Source organism: Macaca thibetana, chromosome 6, assembly GCF_024542745.1.
Source record: "Macaca thibetana thibetana isolate TM-01 chromosome 6, ASM2454274v1, whole genome shotgun sequence".
NCBI lineage: Eukaryota > Metazoa > Chordata > Mammalia > Primates > Cercopithecidae > Macaca > Macaca thibetana.
The window spans coordinates 86,012,408-86,032,955 of record NC_065583.1 but is presented as its reverse complement, the minus strand read 5'-3'; the positions used below and the strand labels follow the sequence as shown (position 1 = coordinate 86,032,955).

At 35.9% G+C, this 20,548-nt stretch overlaps 1 protein-coding gene across 2 annotated transcripts in view; it reads right to left on the bottom strand.

Moving 5' to 3' along the window:
* Nucleotides 1-20,548, bottom strand: part of SKIC3 (SKI3 subunit of superkiller complex) — a 91,301-nt gene that overhangs the window by 15,454 nt on the left and 55,299 nt on the right. For both annotated transcript variants that reach the window (XM_050794272.1, XM_050794273.1), the window contains exons 33-39: nt 18,626-18,847; nt 17,680-17,752; nt 15,273-15,326; nt 14,987-15,098; nt 11,580-11,708; nt 5,647-5,768; nt 3,102-3,260 (exon numbers count right to left, since the gene is read on the bottom strand). In XM_050794272.1, coding sequence (XP_050650229.1) covers nt 3,102-3,260; nt 5,647-5,768; nt 11,580-11,708; nt 14,987-15,098; nt 15,273-15,326; nt 17,680-17,752; nt 18,626-18,847 — 871 coding nt within the window. The remainder of the gene's footprint in view (nt 1-3,101; nt 3,261-5,646; nt 5,769-11,579; nt 11,709-14,986; nt 15,099-15,272; nt 15,327-17,679; nt 17,753-18,625; nt 18,848-20,548) is intronic.

Genomic DNA, 20,548 nt, shown 5'->3' with positions numbered 1-20,548 from the left:
AGTATTACTTCATCAATTGTCCCCAAATTAAACTGTAGATTCTAAACAATCTCAATTAAGGTCCCAGCAGAGCTTTTTTGGGTGAGAATTAACAATTTACCGTAGACTCTCCCCTTAACTGTGGTTTCAGTTACCTGTGGTACAATACAATAAAATACTCTGAGAGAAAGAGGGAGACCACATTCATATAACTTTTATTATAATATATTGTTGTAACTGTTTTATTATTATGGTTGTTAATCTCTTATTGTGCCTGATTTATAAACTTTATCATAGGTAGGTATGTATGTATAGGAAAAAATAATAGGTATTTATATATATATATACACACACACACACACACACATATATATAGTTCATCACTATTTGCAGTTTCAGGCATCTACTAGGGGTGCTGGGACATCTCCCCTGCAGATAAGGTGGGACTACTGTATTTGGCAATGCAAAGGACCTAAGACAAACTTGAAGGAGAACAAAAAGTTGGAGGTTTTAATGTTACCACATATCAAGACTAATTATAAAGCTATACTCAAGAATAAAAAACAAAAGAATAAACAAATAGACCAACGGAAAATAATGAGGCCTGAAAGACCCACACATTGATTTATGACAAAGGCATCACCGTGATTCAATGGGGACCAAGTAGTCTTTTCAAAGATTGGTACTATGTTACTTATGGGTAAAAATAAATCTTAACTCCTACAATATTCACAAAGATTAATCCAGGATAAATTATAGACCTAAATATGAAAAGTAAAACAATAAAATTTCTAAAACAAAACATAAAAAAAAACTTCATGAACCTAGAGTAAGCAAAAAGTTCTTAAATAGAATATCCCAATAAAGCATTAACCATAATCAGACTTCATTAGAATTAAGAACTATTCATCAAAAAATAACATAAATAAAGGCAGCCATAAGTGTAAGAAAATATTTTCAATATAAATATCCAAAAATGTGCTTGGATTCAGGAAATATCATAAATTCCAATAATTCAGTAAGTAAAAAATGAATAGTCCATTAAAAATTATGCAAAGCACTTTACACAGAGGATATCCAAAGGCTCAATAAGCATATGAAAAGTTGTATGATGTCATTAGATATCAGGTAAATACAAGTTAAAATCACCAAAAGATATTATTACCTACATATTCACCAAAATGGGGGAAAAACACAACAATCTGGCAATATCAGCACTTGGAATTCTCATGCACTGCTGGTGCAAGTGTAAACTGGTGTAACCATTTTAGATAACTCTTTGGCAGGATCTACTAAAGTAACCGTACATATACCCTATGTCCCACCAAAAAGCATGTCCAAGGATGGTCACAACAGCATTCTTCATACTAGACAAAACCTGGAAACACCCAAATGCCCATCAACAGTAAAATGAATAATTATAGTATGTTCATAAAATGAAATGAAATAATTATGGCTACATAAAACCACCAAATGAATCTCACAGACATCCTGTTGAGTGAAAGTAACCAGATACAAAAGAGTACTACTCCACTGACACAAAGTTCAAAAACAGAAAAAACTAAATAGAAGTCAGAATAGAGGTTTTCCTTGTATTGGGGTGGGGGAAGTCAAGCAAGGAGATCAACTGACAGAGGCCTGGGGGAGGCAGTTGGGTTGTTAGAACTGTTCTGTATCTTGATATGGGAGGTGTTAAACAGACATGTCATATTTAATGAGTAGTACTTTAAACATTTTTACACTTTATTCCTTGTGAATTATATCATAACATAAAAGAAAACACACACATACACACACACATGCAATCTCTTAAGACTTTACTTACTGATATGGTTTGGCTGTGTCCCCACCCAAATCTCATCTTGAATTCCCATGTGCTATGGGAAGGACCCGGCAGAAGGTAACTGAATCATGAGGGGAGATCTTTCCTGTGCTGTTCTCATAATAGCGAATAAGGCTCACGAGATCTGATAGTTTTAAAACGGGGAGTTTCCCCATACAAGCTCTCTCTCATGTCGGCCACCATGTGAGACACGCGTTCTGCCTTCCATCATGATTGCAAGGCCTCCCCAGCCACAGAGAACTGTAAGTCCATTAAACTTCCTTCTTCTGTAAATTGCCCAGTCTTGGGTATGTCTTTATCAGCAGTGTGAAAATGGACTAATACACTTATGATATAATTTATCCTTCAATTTTTCCCTTTTAGTTTGACAATGTATTTCTCCCTTTGATAATGAATATGAAATCAACAACATCTAGCTGTTGATTAAGTATCTAAGGTCAACTAGATGTTCTAAGGTCAACTAGATGTTGATCTTAAATCCTAAATCTCATATGGAAAACTTACTCTAAGAAAGTGGAAAAAAGAATTACAGTAAAATGGAGGCTTAGTTTTCATAATCTAGTAATTTTAGGCCAAATAATTTTTTCAAATTATCTAAAGCAGGGATATAAAAAAGCTGGCACAATAAAAGATCAGAATAAAAAACAAATTATAGTAAGATAATAAGCTTCTATAAATCTGTATCAAAAAGCGCCTTTGATACTTTCTCTGGGGCACAGAGAAAATATAATTGTATAAAATAATTATGTGCTTCCTTGTATTTTAATATCAATAAGAACAAAGTACACAGTGATCATTGTACATTTGTCACTGTGGGTAACCAGAGCCACCTGAAAGAGCAGATATCTGTTGATTCAAGCATCAATCCTGAAAATAATTATTTCTAAAAGCACTAAATACAGGTTATCTGTAAAGTAGCTAGGGAGAAACTATACGCATCCCCTCTAAAGGCAGAGTTAAACACCATTATGATACCCTTATTATAAAATGTCAAAACATATCAACTCATATAAAAGACAGTATTTTCATCACTGTTTTAAAGTGAGAAAATTTATAATCAATAACTTAAGAAGCTTTAAATCATCATTGTAGCAGATTTTACATTAGTATTAAACTTCCTTAGCTCCTCTAACCACAATACCTTTTTTAGACCTTGAAACTGAGAGATAACATGGTGAGAATGACAGCAAGTCAAATAAAGATGGAGCATAGCCCTGACATTAACTAATATTATGAAGTGCTTTAATTGAGGACTCAGGAAAGAAAGGAGAAAACTTACCTGCCAAGCTGGAACAGAGGTTGAGTTGGACATGACTGTTTTTTGTAATTCTTCAAGTACAGCATCTGGGAGTGGCTTTTGTGACTCCAGGAGTGGTTTACACTGAACTTGTCTCAAAAGTAAGATAACGGCTGGCTGATCAGGGTTACTTTTTAAATTCTAGAAATCAAATCCCAAATAGGAATACATCAAATAGGTTCTTAAGTGTTAAAAGTAAAAGGCATATTCTCCAAGTTGGGAAAATAAAATTCTGAATGTTTATACCTTTTCTTATTAAAGAGTAAACAACTGCAAAAACTAAATAAAACAATGAACAGCTTGTAAACATCAAACTTTACATTTAAATAACCTTTACAATCAGTAACACTATTATTGTAGTCTACATATATTTCCCTTTGACTTAGTTTACTCTTAAGTGATATCCTGAAAAATTTAGGTTCTGAATGTAAGTAAATAGTTGAACTAAGAAAATATAAATATAAAATTAAGTGGGAAGGCTATCACTATTCCATACTGGAAAAAACTGCACTATGTAAGAAGAAAAGAGGCATACATTTTTTTTCTTTTTTAACTTAACAAAGATATTCACTCTACATGTCCTTCTTCTAGGCACAGCCTTTTTGAGTACTTCGAGTAAGAAAAATGACCTATTTTCCCCATTTCCTTAAGCCACTATTTATATCTTAAAATACTTACCTACATACATACATAAATGTATTGTATATATTTATATCCTCTGTGTGTGTATATATTTATATATATGAAGAATTTCTGTAAACAAGTCCTCCCACTATTGTTTCAAATGTTTATCGCTTGTCCCTCAACAGCATACTTTTCTGTTTTTTACTCATTAGATCTTAAATTTGTTTTTTTTTTTTTTTTTTTTTTTTTTGAGACGGAGTCTTGCTCTGTCACCCAGGTTGGAGTGCAGTGGCCGGATCTCAGCTCACTGCAAGCTCCGCCTCCCGGGTTTACGCCGTTCTCCTGCCTCAGCCTCCCGAGTAGCTGGGACTACAGGCGCCCGCCACCTCGCCCGGCTAGTTTTTTTGTATTTTTTAGTAGAGACGGGGTTTCACCGTGTTAGCCGGGATCGTCTCTCGATCTCCTGGCCTCGTGATCCGCCCGTCTCGGCCTCCCAAAGTGCTGGGATTACAGGCTTGAGCCACCGCGCCCGGCCTCTAAAATGTATTTGATTGCTTTCTTCTAAGTAAGAGATTGGAACAACAAACTGACAAGGAAAGGTTCATAAGGCATCACTTATGCTATCAGAGAGCACATAGCAACTGTCAATTTATGCTTAGTAAGCACTTACTGAGTAATACCCTGTCCTGAACTTATCTCAGATGGAATTCCTTAAATAAAAGAAAAAATGTATTACTCTGCTTTTCACAGAATTCAAGAACCAAAGAAATCTTCAAAAGTCCATTCTTCTTTCTGTGTAAAATGTATACTGATCTTTTAAAAAAACATTACACAACCTCCATGGTAAGCAATTATGAAATATGATGTTTTCAGGAAAAGCTATGTTCAAAACTCTCTTTAACCATTACATTATTTCTAAGTGAGCTTTGGAAACTCATTCATTCATTCAGTAAATATTCGAGTCCCTACTATATTCTAGGCAAGGTACTACACATTTATTCACAGAGCCTGCAAGCATAGAGCCCTACAATTCTGACATGTAAAAACAGACTACTGAGTAGGTTCCAGTCACCCACTCGACAATCTCCACAGTCATTCTATGTGATCCAGAACTCTGGAAAACTGAAGGGATATTGGAAAATATAGCATTAAGATGGAAGCAATCAGAAATTAAAGGAAAATGCTGTCTCTCTAATGGCACCCAAATAAAAAAAAATTTTAAAGACCTTTAATGAGAGCTTGAGTCCTAGAGTCAGACAAATGTGAATTCAAATCACAACTCTATCCATTCCTAATTGTGAGCTCCTATGCACATTACTTACCCTCTTTAAGCCTTAGTTTTCCTCAACTGTAAAAATGAGGATAATAATAAATACTTATATCATAAGATTGCTGTGAAGTTCAAATACAAAATGCTAAATGCAGTGACTGGTTTGTGGCAAGTAGAGTAATCAATAAATTTTAGTTGTTAACATCATAATTGTCATCACCACCACTACATGCTCTTTAAATAATATGCATTCCTCCTTTTTTTTTTTTTTTTGAGACAGGGTCTTGTTCTGTTGCCCAGGCTAGAGTGTAGTGGTGTGATCACGGCTCACTGCAACCTCAAATTCCTGGGCTCAAGTAATTCTCCTGCCTCAACCTCTCGAGTAGCAGGAACTACAGGCATGCATCACCAGGTCCGGCTAATTTTTTAATTTTTTGTAGAGACGGCCTCTCGCTATGTTGCCCAGGCTGGTCTCAAACTCCTGGCCTCAAGTGATTCTCCCATCTCAATCTCCCAAAGTGCCAGGAATACAGGAGTGAGCCACTGCGTCTGGCCTCACATATTCTATTTTTGAAGTTATTTTCCAAGTAAGATAAGAATCCATGAGTTTCAATGCACATTCCATAATAATACCTTTGTGCAGAGAGTTTCAGCTTCAGATATTCTTCCTGTGTCTATTAGACCAGTGACAGCTTGTGACAGAGACCACTTTTCAAGAGACTGGTTGTAATTTTCAAAGAATTTTTTGTCTTTAACTGTAAACAAAAAATGTCAATGTTACTTTATTCTGCAATTTATAATGTGTTCTCAGAGGAGTAACTGGTTCCTAAAAAGTTACCATTAGACTTATCATCCATACACAGTTTTTCAGTTACATGTGCCACATGTACCATAGACTATCCTGACAAGAGGCAGGTTTCTGAAAAGTTTCATGGCAGGAGTATTTGTGGTTAAATAACTCAAAGCCTCTTATAATTGTGACTTCTAAAGAAACAATAAAATAAGTTGCTGAAAACATGTAAAGATTTACTGTGATATAACTGATGTAAAGTAAGCTGTATATTTTCAGTCTATACAATTTGATATTTGACATGTATATCAGTGAACCATCACCACAATCACGATAATGAACATATTCAGCATCATCAAAATTTTCCACTTCTCCCTTTGTAACCACTTTTGTCCCCAACCTACTCCATCCTCCCCTAGCCTCTGTCCCCAGTCAGCTCCTAATCTGTTTTCTGTCACATAGACCAATCTGCATTTCCACAAATTTCATATAAGTGGAATCATATGGTATAAACTCTTTGGCATCTTTCACGGGTGCTAATATGGCAAATTACATTCATTTTCAAATGGTACATCAACCTTGCACTCCTGGGATAAACCATAATTGATCATGATGTATTATTATCATTTTTACGTATTGCTGGATTTGAATTGCTGAAGTTTTGTTATGAATTTCTCAATCTACCTTCACAAACAATGTTGTTCTTTGCGTGGTTTGGGTATTAGGGTAATGCTGGCCTCATAGATGTTAAAAGTGTTACTATCTTAGATTTTCTGAAAGAATTTGAGTAGAATTGGTATTATTTTTCCTTAAATGCTTGGTAAAATCACTAGTAAGTGAATTTAAGATAGCTATTCAAGATAGCTGATTAGATGCATTTGGTGCTCGCCTCATCCATGGAAAGGAACTAAATAGCAAGTAGACAATCACATTTCAGATATATTATCTGAAAAAGCACACTGGACCTCAACAGAAAAGTAACAGGAAACACCAAAAGCAAGGAAGGAGAGGGGAGTGAGGTCGTCTGCTCAGCTGGGATCAGGTCACGCTGAGTCCCACAAACCCCTGAGTCCTAAGCAGCTAGAGTGAGGCACTATTTTGAGAGCCCAGCCCTCTACCAGGCTGTGTCTTGCCATGCAGCCCAACAGCCCCTGTATCTCCACAGCCCTGCAGCCCCACTGATATTCCCTGCCCACAGCCACTGCTACTGGAGCTGAGGAGAGCCACTGTGAACCACCATGAGCTGCCAGTAAGGAGCAGCCATGCATATTCAAGTGCCCTGAGAACAAATTCCACTGCCCTGTAGTTATCACTGCATTGGAATACAGCAGAACTGAGGCATGACTGAAGCCTGTAACCCCCACAACCAGCTGCCTATGGCTGCTCACACTGAAAGCAACCCCACCCTACCCAGTAGCAGGGTCACAGAACAGCAGCTGCTGCTCCCAACAAAGTATTTCCTGGCAGCCCAGCATCACTCTGCCCCTGCCTATCACAGCCAGGGCCTGCATGCACCACCAGGGAGCCTAAGGACAGGTCTACCTGGCCTGGCTCCACTCCCCAGAGTACCCAAGCATGCCCTCCTGGGGCCTGGGGATTGCCCAGCTTAGACCATCACCATTAGCATTTGAGCACTCCTCTGGGGTCTGAGGTCAGGCCCATCCAATCTGCCGCTAACACCGCAGCTGGCACTCACTCACATGTACCACACGTGGGCCTGGGGACTGGTGCGCTCAGTCCATTGCAGCCACCACTAATGCCAGTGTGGACTGCTTGGGTCCCAGAGGGTCAGTCCCACTGCTACTGCCATCATCCACACCATGCCTGCTGCCCAGGGACTCAAGAACATACCCACTTACCCAGCCTAATTTTGAGGGTTAATATTGAGTGTCAACTTGATTGGACTGAGGGATACAAAGTATTGATCCTGGGTGTGCCTGTGTGGGTGTTGCCAAAAGAGATTAACATCTGAGTCAGTAGGCTGGGGAGGGCAGATCCACCCTTAATCTGGTGGGCACAATCTAATCAGCCTCCAGCAAATATAATGCAGGCAGAAAAACACGAAAAAGCGAGACTGGCATAGCCTCCCATCCTACATCTTTCTCTCATGCTGGATGCTTCCTGCCCTCAAACATCAGACTTCAAGTTCTTCAGTTTGGGGCCTGGGACTGGCTCTCCTTGCTCCTCAGCTTGCAGACAGCTTATTGTGGGAACTTGTGATCATGTAAGTTAATACTTAATGAACTCTATATAGATATATAGTATAGATATCTATATCTATCTATCTATCTATCTATATATCTCCTATTAGTTCTGTCCCTCTAGGAGAACCCTAATACACCAATGCTGCCATTCCTAGAACCTGGGCAATCCATCTACAGAGGCACAAGAATGGGCCTGCCTAAACCCACTAACACCAGTGCCACTGTACATTGCTCTGGTGTCCAAGGACAGGCAAGCTTGGCCCACTGCTGCCACCACTGGGGCCCAAAGACTGGCCTATCTGGCATCCCAGGCCCCACCAAAACTTCACCAAGCCTCCACTAACAAGTGTATCCTAACAAACCAAAGAAATCACAAATATCACTGATGCTGTCTACAGCCAAAGAAATCAGAGACTACATTCAGAATCAAAGCCAAAGTGACCTACCCAAACAACACCATGGATATACATCTTCAGGAAAAAATGCTCCCCTACGAAAGAAAATTCCCAAATTGGAAGGGACTGTTAGACTAGATGTGCATATATCAATGTGAGGACAAAGAAAACAAGAAAAAGCAAGGCAATATGACACCTCCAAAGGAACATCATAATTCTACAGCAACAGATCTGAATCAAAAAGAAATTTATGAAATCCTAGGGGAAAAATTCAAAATACTGATAGTAAAGCAGTTCAGTAAAATACAAGACAATACTAAAAACCAGTACAAAGAAATTACAAAAAGCAATTTAGGATACTAATGAAAAATTTACCAAAGAGATGGATATCATCAGAAATAACCAAACAGAAATTCTAGAAATGAAGAATTCATTGAACGAATACAAAATCCATCTCAAAGCTTCAACAACAGACTAGATCAAGCAGAAGAGCCTCAGAACTTGAAGACAGATCTTTTCAAATAACTTAGTGAAACAAAAGTATAAAATAAGCAAAGCCTACATGACATATGGAACACCATAAAACATCCAAATATTTAAATTTTCAGTGTCCTAGAAGGCAAAAATAAAACATAATTATTTTGTTAAGAAAAACTATTTAACAAAATAATAGATGAAAATATCCCAATTCTAGCAAGAGATTTACACATCTGAAAATATGAGGAGGCTTAGAGATGCACAAATATTTACAATTCCAAAAGATGTTCCCCATGGCACACTACAGTTAACCTACCAAAAGTCAAAGACAAAGAGAGAATACTAAAAACATACTACTTATAAATGAACACCCATCAGACTAACAGCAGATTTGTCAGTAGAAACCTTCCAGGCCAGTAGAGAATAAGATAATATATCCAAACTGCTGAAAAGAAAAAAACTGTCAGTCAAGGATACTATGCCCAGCCAAGTTATCCTTCATAAATGAGGGGAAAATAAAGTTTTCCCAGACAAGTAAAAGTTGAATATCACCACTAGTCCAGTCCTATCCTAAAAGAAATGTTCAATGGAATCTAAACCTGAAAGAGAAGAGACAATATTTACCATCATGAAAACACACAAAAGTAAAAACTCACTGGTAAAGCAAACATACAAATGAGGAAGAGAAAGGACATGAATGGTACCACTACAGAAAAACCACCAAAATACAGTAACATACAATAAAGAGAGAAAGAAATAATGCATATACAAAAAAAAAACTAATTAAACAACAGAAATAAGGCATCACACATCAATGATAACCTTGAATGTAAATGAATTTTCCATTGAAAATATATAGATTGGCTGAATAGATTTTAAAAATTATCTAATATATGCTGCCTACAAGAAACTAGTCTCACCTATTAAGACACATATAGGCTGGATGTAGTGGCTCACACCTGTAATCCCAATACTTTAGGAGGCCAAAACAGGAGGATTGCTTGAGCCTAGGAGTTTGAGACCAGCCTGGGCAACATAGCAATACCTCATTTCTAAAACAAAACAATTAGTTTGGCATGGTGACTCCTGCCTGACTTGGAAGGCTCAGGCGGGAGTATTACTTGAGCCCAGGAATTTGAGGCCAGTCTGGGCACACAGCAAGACTTCATCTCTTAAAAAAAAAAACTAAAATAATGATAGCAACAACGTATTTGATTATGTGTGCTTATGTGTATATGGATGTACACAGACTTGTATGCTTATGTGCAAGCAAAAGAGCAATGACATAAAGGACAATAACTAGGATTGTTTTACTCTAAGGACTTGCACTATCCATAAAGCAGTACAGTGTTAGTTGAAAATGGAGTTGGATTAATTGTAAATGTATATTGCAACCAGTAAAAAAGGGCAACCAGTAAAAAAGAAAAGTAAAAAAGAAAATATGACTGACATGCTAACAAAGAAGAGAAAATAGCATCAAATAAAACACACAATTAAAACTACAAAACACAGAAAAATAGTTGGACAACAATAGAAACAAAGAACAAGGGCAACAAATAGAAAATGGTAAAATACATGGTAGACACTAAACCAATGATATCAACAATCACTTCAAACACCTATAGTCTAAACATACCAATGAAAGACAGAGATTGTCAATGTGGATAAAAAATAAAAATAGGTAGTTCTTTCTTTTAATCTGAAGAGTATGGCTTAAAAATAACTATGTTATAGGTATTTCTGATTTACCACTTAATAAATTCATTTTATTAAAATATTTCAATCTTATATAATCTAATACCATTAAACAAAAGCCTACTTTTCTTAATTTGCCCTAGTAGTCAAAAGACTGGCAGTAATGATGCTTAACATTTACTAAACAATGATTAATAACCTAAAATTAATTCAGTGAAAAGTTAAGGTCCCAAGACAAAAGTAGGCTAATCTATTTATTAATTTAAGTAGATTAATCTATGTCACTTTTCAGTGAAGAAATTTATAGATTTACAATACAATGTTAACTAAATTTGATTAGATTAACAGCTTATTCTGACCAAGATTCCCAGGAAGAATCATGGGACAATTTCAATGCAGGTTTCAGTAAAGGATTCTTTCCAGGTCGCCTCTATCCTAAAATGCTGGTAAAGTCTCAAAGTAAGTAATGCTACAAAAGAAAGATTTCAGCTAACAGAACCTATTGGGCTTTTAAGCTATCTGGAAGAGAAAATACATATGCTTATCATACTTTTGTACAAATATTATACTATGGATTTTTAATGAATATATATATATACACATATTTTTTTTTTAGACGGAGTCTCGCTCTGTCGCCCAGACTGGAGTGCAGTGGTGCGATCTCAGCTCACTGCAAGCTCCACCTCCCAGGTTCACGCCATTCTCCTGCCTCAGTCTCCAGAGTACCTGGGACTACAGGCGCCCGCCACCATGCCCAGCTAATTTTTTGTATTTTTTAGTAGAGACAGGGTTTCACCGTGTTAGCCAAGATGGTCTCGATCTCCTGACCTCATGATCCGCCCGTCTCGGCCTCCCAAAGTGCTGGGATTACAGGCATGAGCCACCGCACCCGGTCTAATGAATATATTTTTTATAACAATATGTGCTGAAGCTGTTTGTATTCCAGATTTAACCATTCAAGAAATCTGAATTAAATCATGTATAAAGAAGCTTTTTAAAACTTACTTGAAGCAGAAATAGCAGATAACAGTGCCAAGTATAAATCTATCCTCTTTGGCTGAGTCTTGTTCACTAAGGCCAGTTTATCATCAGCATGACAGGCTGCCATTAGCCCAGCCCAGATAGCAGGATCACCTAAAAACAGGAAACACACAGTGGTAAGTCTTGTTAAAATCAACATGTTGCTTAAAAACTATCAAAAATGAGACTAAGAGTTTACAAGTTAAAAAAAATTGTATCTAAAAAAAAATTTCACTTTCTCAAAGGAAAACTAAATTGCACTTGTTTTCAGAAACACATTGCTACATTCATCTTTCAAGATTTGCCAATTTTTCCAAACATATCAGAGGATGAGAAACATCCTATTAAGTTCTTCTTCCATGGCTGGTTAGCTCAGCTGCCGAGAGTGCTGTATTACTGTGGAAAGGGCAATTAGATTCACTTGCACTGAACACCAAGGATAAGTCTCACTCATCTTCGTCACTTAGTAGTTGCCATTTTAAAGACTCAGTCCTAGGACAAGGAAGATAACACCAGTTCTTAAGAAAAGTTTAAGCCAAAGGAAAGACTTAAGATTTTAATTATATTCTAATAGGCAAGCATGAAAGTAACTTCATCATTCCAAGTGAAGCATTTATATGACTATATATCCTTCATTCATTTGATCTTTCTTTCTTTCCTTCACCCTTCACAGCAGCTTCAGGGGAGGGAAAAGGAGAAAAGTCCAACAGCAGTGAGTTGGAAGGTAACTTTCTATGCATAGAAAAGATTATGTATAAAGACTTCTCTTTTTAAGAAAGTTGTGAAAAAAAAACGTGAAGGGGATTTGGAATTTAGAAGTTTTTTCTTTTCATTTGTTTGGTCATTTATTTTTATAAATCTTATTTTGCCCTTTACTTCAACAAGTTAGTATTTTAGTCCTGCTACCCTTAAAAAACAAATGAACGTTTTCAAAATCTCACAAGGGGGTGCTAGTTAACAATATAGTCACTTGATCATACTTTTTAGCTTTAGTTTTCTATTTTTTTTTATCTGACCACCCCACCCAATATGTTTCTTATCAAATATCTGAAATATATATCTACTTCAGTTATAGGTGACTAGTATTGCTGCTAAAAGTACAAAAATCAACAAAATTACAAGAATCATTAAAGTCTTATGCAGATCAAATACTTTTACAAAAAGTTCAATACATACCTCCATATAATGAAACAATTTCCACTCCAAATAATGACTACCTTATTTTAAGTAGCATAGACATAATCAAATTCCAGAATACACAAATGGGGACTATGTTCTAGAATTTATGATAAAATCTGATTACTATATAAATAAAGGCACATGACAGCCTTAGATGTGGGTGTCAGGTCTAGCCATGCCACTAATTAATGTGTGGCAGTTCTTCCTTTAGGATTCATTTTCCTATAAAACAAGACAACTAAACTAGATAATAGCTGAGGTGCCATAGGGTCTTAAATTCTATGATTCCAACTGAAGTGGACTCAATCTCTGAATATTAACTTAATCCTAAGATTAAGGGGATAGCCCCTTTAGGGATCTTACAGTATTGTATAGTTTGGATTTCTGATTGGAGAATGGACAATAGCTGGCAGCAATTTTCTCTATCACAACACAAAATAATTACTGTTTCCCTGAACTCTTCCACAGATGACCAGCAAACCAAATTCCCTATAAAACAGAGTGACTCTAAGATAATATATAAACTACAAACCCCAAAATTTTAAAGTACAGCTTGCTAAAAATACCTCTTAGTATCACAGAAGCACTAATGTAGCAGAAATTGGAATTTTTTCCATTCAATTCTAAATTCTTGGAATTATCTTTAAATTCCTGACAAGATCCCCCGGAATAACATCTATCAAAACTGTGCTTCGTTCATCCAAAGATCTACAAGGACTAGGTGTACAGCCACTACACATAACGACAGTTATATTCATTTTCATTGGACTCTAAGGACAAGTCTCAAACAGGCACTCATCTTTGCCACTAAGTCACTGTTCTAGCATCTTATGTGATGTCTCTGCTTCCTTGAGTATGTATTTATCCAGATAATCCGGAAACATCAGAGATCATTAGAGAGGACCTAATCTGGGCAATCTCACCTTTCTAAAGTTTTTGTCCTTGCACAATCAAAGGCTAATAGATCTTTTATCATTCTGGATCCACAATAAGAATTATTGAGAGTAAGTTTATCTAATATCTGCTTGAGAACTCCAAAAATAAAAAACCTACCAATATATATATAACATAGACAAATCAAAATGTTTAGTCTCTTTGTTTCTATGTCAAAATGAAGGAAAACATAAACAACAGAATATTGATTTTTTACTTAGTTTACAAAATAATCCCTGAAATGTTAGATATTTTGCAGCTTAATGAGAGTCTTTACAATTTATTGTCAAGGTAACACTGAACTTGTTCTTGGTATAATTTCTTTCCCAACTGTGCTTAGCCAAAAGCAATAGCATTCTGATCTAACACATCTGAAGAGTTAAAGGAGAATAAATTTCATGCATTATTTCATATTTAAAATACTGTATTATGTAAAAATATACCTTATAACCCTATATTGCTAGACATTCCAGTCTTCTACGGCATTTTTCCAGTAGTAGTGATGGAACACGCTTAAGTAACATTCCTCAGTACCTTTGTGATCAACAGCCTATATATGACACAGTTAGCTCAGGTGAGGCCATAACTGTGGCATTTCTAACAGTTACCACACAAGATACATCCCCATCCTTCAAGAAGCTAACTACACATAAAAATATCTAAATATGTATGTTAAATAATTTAGCAACTATAGGTGAAACTCTTTAAACCATATTGATGCAAAATGGAAATAAAACTGTTTCTTGAAAATACATGTATAGTTCAGATTTTCAGTAACAGGTAATAATAAAGTATCATTAAGCAGACACTCCTTTAGGCCTATTTCGATAATTGATGCTCTCTTAATTATCAGTAGCCAAAAGCTGATAATCAAATGATATGCAAAATCTTGAAATATTTTCTTAAAATTCCCTTTTGACTTATTTCATGGAAATATAAACTTTGCTCCTATAAATCACAAATAAATGCAAGATTGATAGAATCCAAATTCAAGAATATAAATGTACTGAATTATCACATGCACCTTGAAACTATGTGAATCTATAATGCATTATTTAAAAAGTCATTTCTGATAGCATTATATATTGCATTAAACACTTACATAGTGCAAAATACTTTAATCACTCAAACTCCTGTTGTAGAAGATCTAAATTACACACATTTTTGTCTGGTATAAACAATGCCAACAAAATATATATTGTGTGCAAGATTTTTCCCCCACTTACAAAATATGTATTTAGAAAAAAAATTGGAATTAATGAAATAGATATTATATGCACCTGGAGAAAGGAGAGCTGCCTTCTGAATGGTCTTTAGTGCAATATTTTTTTCATCTTCTCCTGAACTGCTTCCCATAGCCAACTGATTTACTGCAGTGTACAGTAACGCCTTCTACATAAGAGAAAAGAAGTATGTTAGCCAATTTTCCTTATAGCTCCCTCTCGTTCAAACTGACTAAAAGACTCCATTTGATATGATATAATCACTAAGGCTATGAAAACTATTATTCCTTCATCAGTATTATTTAATAAATTCAACATTTCCTTTGTACTAGGACAAACTAACCTTTCCGTGATTTGAGTCCAGGATATGAGCCACATTTCCTGCTACCACACCTCCCTAGAACAGAAAATATTGATGATTTATACAAATGCAAAAACTTTCATGAAAAAGTAAATTTAAGATTGATAAGGCCTTTCCACTAAATCACTGGAAAGGTTCAGTTTTACCACTTTCATAACTCCTAACCTTCTTAAAAGTATCAATTTATTATTACTGTTTGAAAAGACTAATAATCTTGTGAAAGGAAATCTTTTCTATTGTGACCAACTTTTCTTTCAAAATATTGATTTTATAGGCTTACAAGTTACGTAATTTTACCAACCAAATGTACACATTTTCTAATAATATAAAAGATTATAAAGACTGAGAGAGATCACAAAGATAAATTAACATGGCTTACTATATGAAAATACATAGTATTTTCAAAACTTACATACTGCAGTAAAATAAATAAAGTTCAAGGCACCTCATCATTGCTTCAATAATCAACTCAATACTAAAAATAAGAAAAATACGTGTAGCATCACAGGGTTTTCATTAGCTCAATTTGAAATCTATAACTTTAAATAATTGCAGCTACTTCATATGGTTGTTGAGATTATAAAAATGCTGATAGCTGACACATAATAAAGCACTTCATTCAGGTAATTTTGGAGTCGAATAACAATGGTCTTCCAGGTCCTTTGAGCCAACTCACTCATTAAAAATAACAAAAAATGTGAAATAAAACCCTGCTGCTCAAACTGCGGCTTGTGCCTCTGCAGTGTCCACACTCTCTAAGAGGTTGTTAGATGTGCAGAATATTGGGTGCCGTCTCAGGCCTACAGAATTAGAATCTGCATTTTCACAAGATCACCAGGTGACTTCAGTTGCACATTAAAGTTTGAAAAGCACTGAGATAAAAGATTTTAAAAACATACTCTTAAAAGCACTGAAAGATTGACACGATATTAAGGACTTACCAGGTCAAAATTGAAAGGGAAAACTGGAATTCAGAGAGACAAGTGAGCAGGGAAGCCGCTTCTGCCGTTCGCAAATGCTAACAATTTCTTTTCTTTTTTTTTTCTTTTTTTTTTTTTAGATGGAGTCTTGCTCTGTCGCCCAGGCTGGAGTGCAGTGGCACAATCTCAGCTCACTGCAACCTCCGCCTCCCGGGTTCAAGTGATTCTTCTGCCTCAGCCTCCCAAGTAGCTGGGACTACAGGTGTGTGCCACCATGCCCAGCTAATGTTTGTATTTTTAGTAGAGACAGAGTTTCACCATGTTAGCCAGGCTGGTCATGAACTCCTGACCTCAGGTAATCCACCCTCCTCGGCCTTCCAAAGTGCTGGGATTACATTCATGAGCCACTGTGCCTGGCCCAAATACTAACAAATTTTAATTTTAATCCTGAAGGACGCATGGGCTGGTAGGACAAAAATTAAGGCCCAGGTTAACACAAGGAGGGGAGTATAGAGGAGACCTACATCAGAACAAGCTGAGACCCCAACAGGCCACACCCTAAGATTCAACGTGAATCAGAATTAAGCCAGGTCTCAGGAACTAGCAACCCAAGCACAAAGTAGCCTGCTTGGTCCAAAAACCCCAAGTTCTAAACTTTGTCTAATGTAGTCCCAGATTGGTGGACCTCCCAAGCACCCAGCGGAAGCAAGTACAAATTACTTCTGTAGAAAGGTACCTTAATTCTAGGCCTCAAATTATTCCTAGAAATAATTTTCAAGTACACACAATTGGGTAAACAAAGAAACAAAGCCACCAAGAATGAAATTCCGTAGGAATAACAAACAAGACTCACAGACGTCAAACAAGTGTGTGGGTCTTGTAGATTTCAGATACTGGAAAATTAGTCGTGGTAAGTTGTTGAAAACATTAGCTATTACCATTGTTTACCAACTTGTGAAGTGAACTATGAGAGGATATATTAACCACAGAAGTTAATAGAAGAATACAGACTCCTGAAAATATCTGGCTGTTAGAAACTAAAATGTAGTGTATAATCCTTTATAGAATGTCAATGACTTCATATTTATAATTACATAGTTGTATATTAGCAGTGTTCTAGTTCTTACTGCCTTATCTTTAAGATGATTTTAAATAAAATTATCTTTTGGGATTCAAAAACACATAGCTAATGCTTACTATTGGCAGTGTTACATTATTTTATCACATATCATTACCATAATCTGTATGTGTTCAAAAAGATCTTCCTACTTCTTTGTAGCTCCCACAACATCTGGAGAAAACTCAGTCTAGTATTCGTTGGATTACTAATGGAAAATTTAGCTAATAACAGAACTTTCTTCATTGTATAAATTATCTTTCAGAAGAATAGTGTCATAGTTTAAAATTATCATATTTACCACATCACAAGTTATTTTATCTTTTTGCTAGAATTTGAAACATTACTTTACCTTGGCATTTCGTTGAGCATACTGTGCAACAACTCGAGACAACAGAGACCAAAGAGCAGGGTCACCAGGGTTGCTAAAGAGATCATCGAAAGTAGCAGGCTTAGGGACAAGTTACTTTAACCACAAAATGTACAAACAACCAACAATTTATTAACTTTAAAACCTTTTAGACATCTAAAACAAGTTCATATTAATTGTGCATGTTTGGTTGAAAGTATTTTTAGAAAACATACTTTATATCACTTATATACTCCAACAGTCTTTATGAAAATAAGAAGAAAAAAATCAACAATGGATGATTATAAAGTCATGAGATAATTAAGAAAAGTTAAGGAAATTTAACACACTGTGTTCAAACACAAAGAGATTAAAAATTATAGGATAAGTAATATTGCATGGCAGGAAGATGACTACTAATAAAAATGACATAAGGAATAAGCTTTATATTAAAATAACTTAAAAAAACCCCAGCAGATTGTTAATAAAAATGAACTCCGAAAGGAAAAGAGACTACAGACACGATACTTTACTGCTAAAAATAAATATAATAATTAACCACTGCTGCTAATGACAGCTTTCCTTTTTTCAAATTTTGAAGAAATTAATGAATCTTTAAATGGCTGAAAATTACTAAAACCATCAATCTAGACAGTACCAGACAACAGACTAAGAATATTACAAACTTGGGAATTAAGAGCTTTAATAGCAAAACAAAGTTTGGGCCTTAACCTGACTAAGGGCCAAACTTATCAATTGAATTAAAAAAACACAATCCTTATAGGTAAAATAATATATATAGTCAGGTCCTGCGTAAAATTGCATTAAACCAGGGTGTCGTTTTCAAATGTATATTCTTACCTTATTTTATAGTATTAATAAAGTCCAAATGTCAAATGCAATGATATCAAGTATAATTAGGTTCCAAGTTCACAAATACAGAATTTACCTGTGAACAGCTTTAGATACTTGTTTTTGCACTGCCACACTGCGACCTTGGAGTGCATAAATCGCTGATGTAAGAAGGCACCTCTGATAATTACTGTCTTTGTGTTTGGTGTGCTTCAGTAACTCATTAAGTGCTGCTTTTGACAGTGTAGCATCCTGCATTGCCAACCCTAGAGCACACAGGGCTTGAAGGCTTTCTGTGGTTGGTTCCTTTAAGATAGAGCTGTAAATATATTTTAAAATTACCTATTAGTTACGACTAGAGTAGTCTTTGTTTGTTTGTTTGTTTGTTTGTTCGTTTGTTTGAGACGGAGTCTCGCTCTGTCCCCCAGGCTGGAGTGCAGTGGCGCGATCTCGGCTCACTGCAAGCTCCGCCTCCCGGGCTCACGCCATTCTCCTGCCTCAGCCTCCAGAGTAGCTGGGACGACGGGCACCCACCACCATGCCCGGCTAATTTTTTGTATTTTTAGTAGAGACAGGGTTTCACTGTGTTAGCCAGGATGGTCTCAATCTCCTGACCTGGTGATCTGCCCGTCTTGGCCTCCCAAAGTGCTGGGATTACAGACGTGAGCCACCGCACCCGGCCTATGACTACAGTAGTCTTTATCTGTAACTATTAAAACATTATTTAGTATAAAAAGCAATTTATATAAAGATTCACCAAACTAAACTCAATTTTAAGATTAATATAAAAGCAAATTTCTTGGTGTTTACAGATAGCAATTTCCCTGATTGAAGCAGTTAAAAACATCAATGACTTTTCACAGAGCGACAAAAGCCAAACTTATTTTCTGGTCATTATATCTAAGTGATATGGTTTGGATCTGTGTCCCCGCCCAAATCCCATGTTGAATTGTAATCCCCAGTGTTGGCAGTGGGCCTAGTGGGAGGTGATTGGATCATGAGGCAGAGTTCTCATGAATGGTTTAGCACCATCTCCATTTAGTACTGTATAGTGAATTCTCACGTGATCTGGTTGTTTAAAAGTATGCAGCGCCTCCCTCTCTCTTCCTCCTGCTCTGGCCACGTAAAACATGCCGGCTTCCCCTTCACTTCCTGTCATGATTATAAGTTTCCTGAGGCCACCCCAGAAGCAATGCTGCCATGCTTCCTGTACAACAGCCTGCAGAACCTTCAGCCAATTAAACCTCTTTTCTCTGTAATCACCCAGTCTCAGGTATTTTTTATAGCAGTGCTAGAACTAACTAACACATTAGGTTTTAGAAACAAATATAAATTAGCTTCTTTGAGTTTCACTTCTAGGTAAGTAATTAGCACAATTTTGCTAAAATATTGAGTTCCAATAATATATTAGAAGGTATAAATAATAAAAAAACTCTTCAATTAAAATATGATTTTTATCATTCCGAAAAAGATTTGTCCTATTTGCTCTATGGTATTGAAACTAGCACTTTACATAATAAGTACAAATTGTCTCTATATCCACTATACTCCAAATGAGTATTTTTATAATTTAAGGAGAATTTAGATTTTATAGGTAAACATCTAGCATTTTTTTCCTCTTTCAACTACAATATCTGACTTAGCCTTATGGAGGAAAATCTATTAATGTTTAGGAATCCCGGTTAATTTAAATAAAGAAAAACTTAGCTCTCCACTAACAATCAAACTTATAAGAATTATTATGAATTTTATACTGCAATAAAAATAAAGGAATTTTTTTAAACTTTTTTTTTTTTTTTACTTAAGTGGTTTTATTTTATGTGCAAATAATGAACAGATCTACTTTCCAAAAACAGGAGCTTTTTAAAAGAAAACCACATAATAACTTTTAAAAGGCACTGGAATTCCTCTGCTTCTAGATCATTGCTAGGTGAGAAAAATAAAGTTTGTTGTACCAGGAATCACAAGTTAGGACTGAGTATTCTCCAAAGTGGAAATTCTAGAGTGTAATGTCACTCCA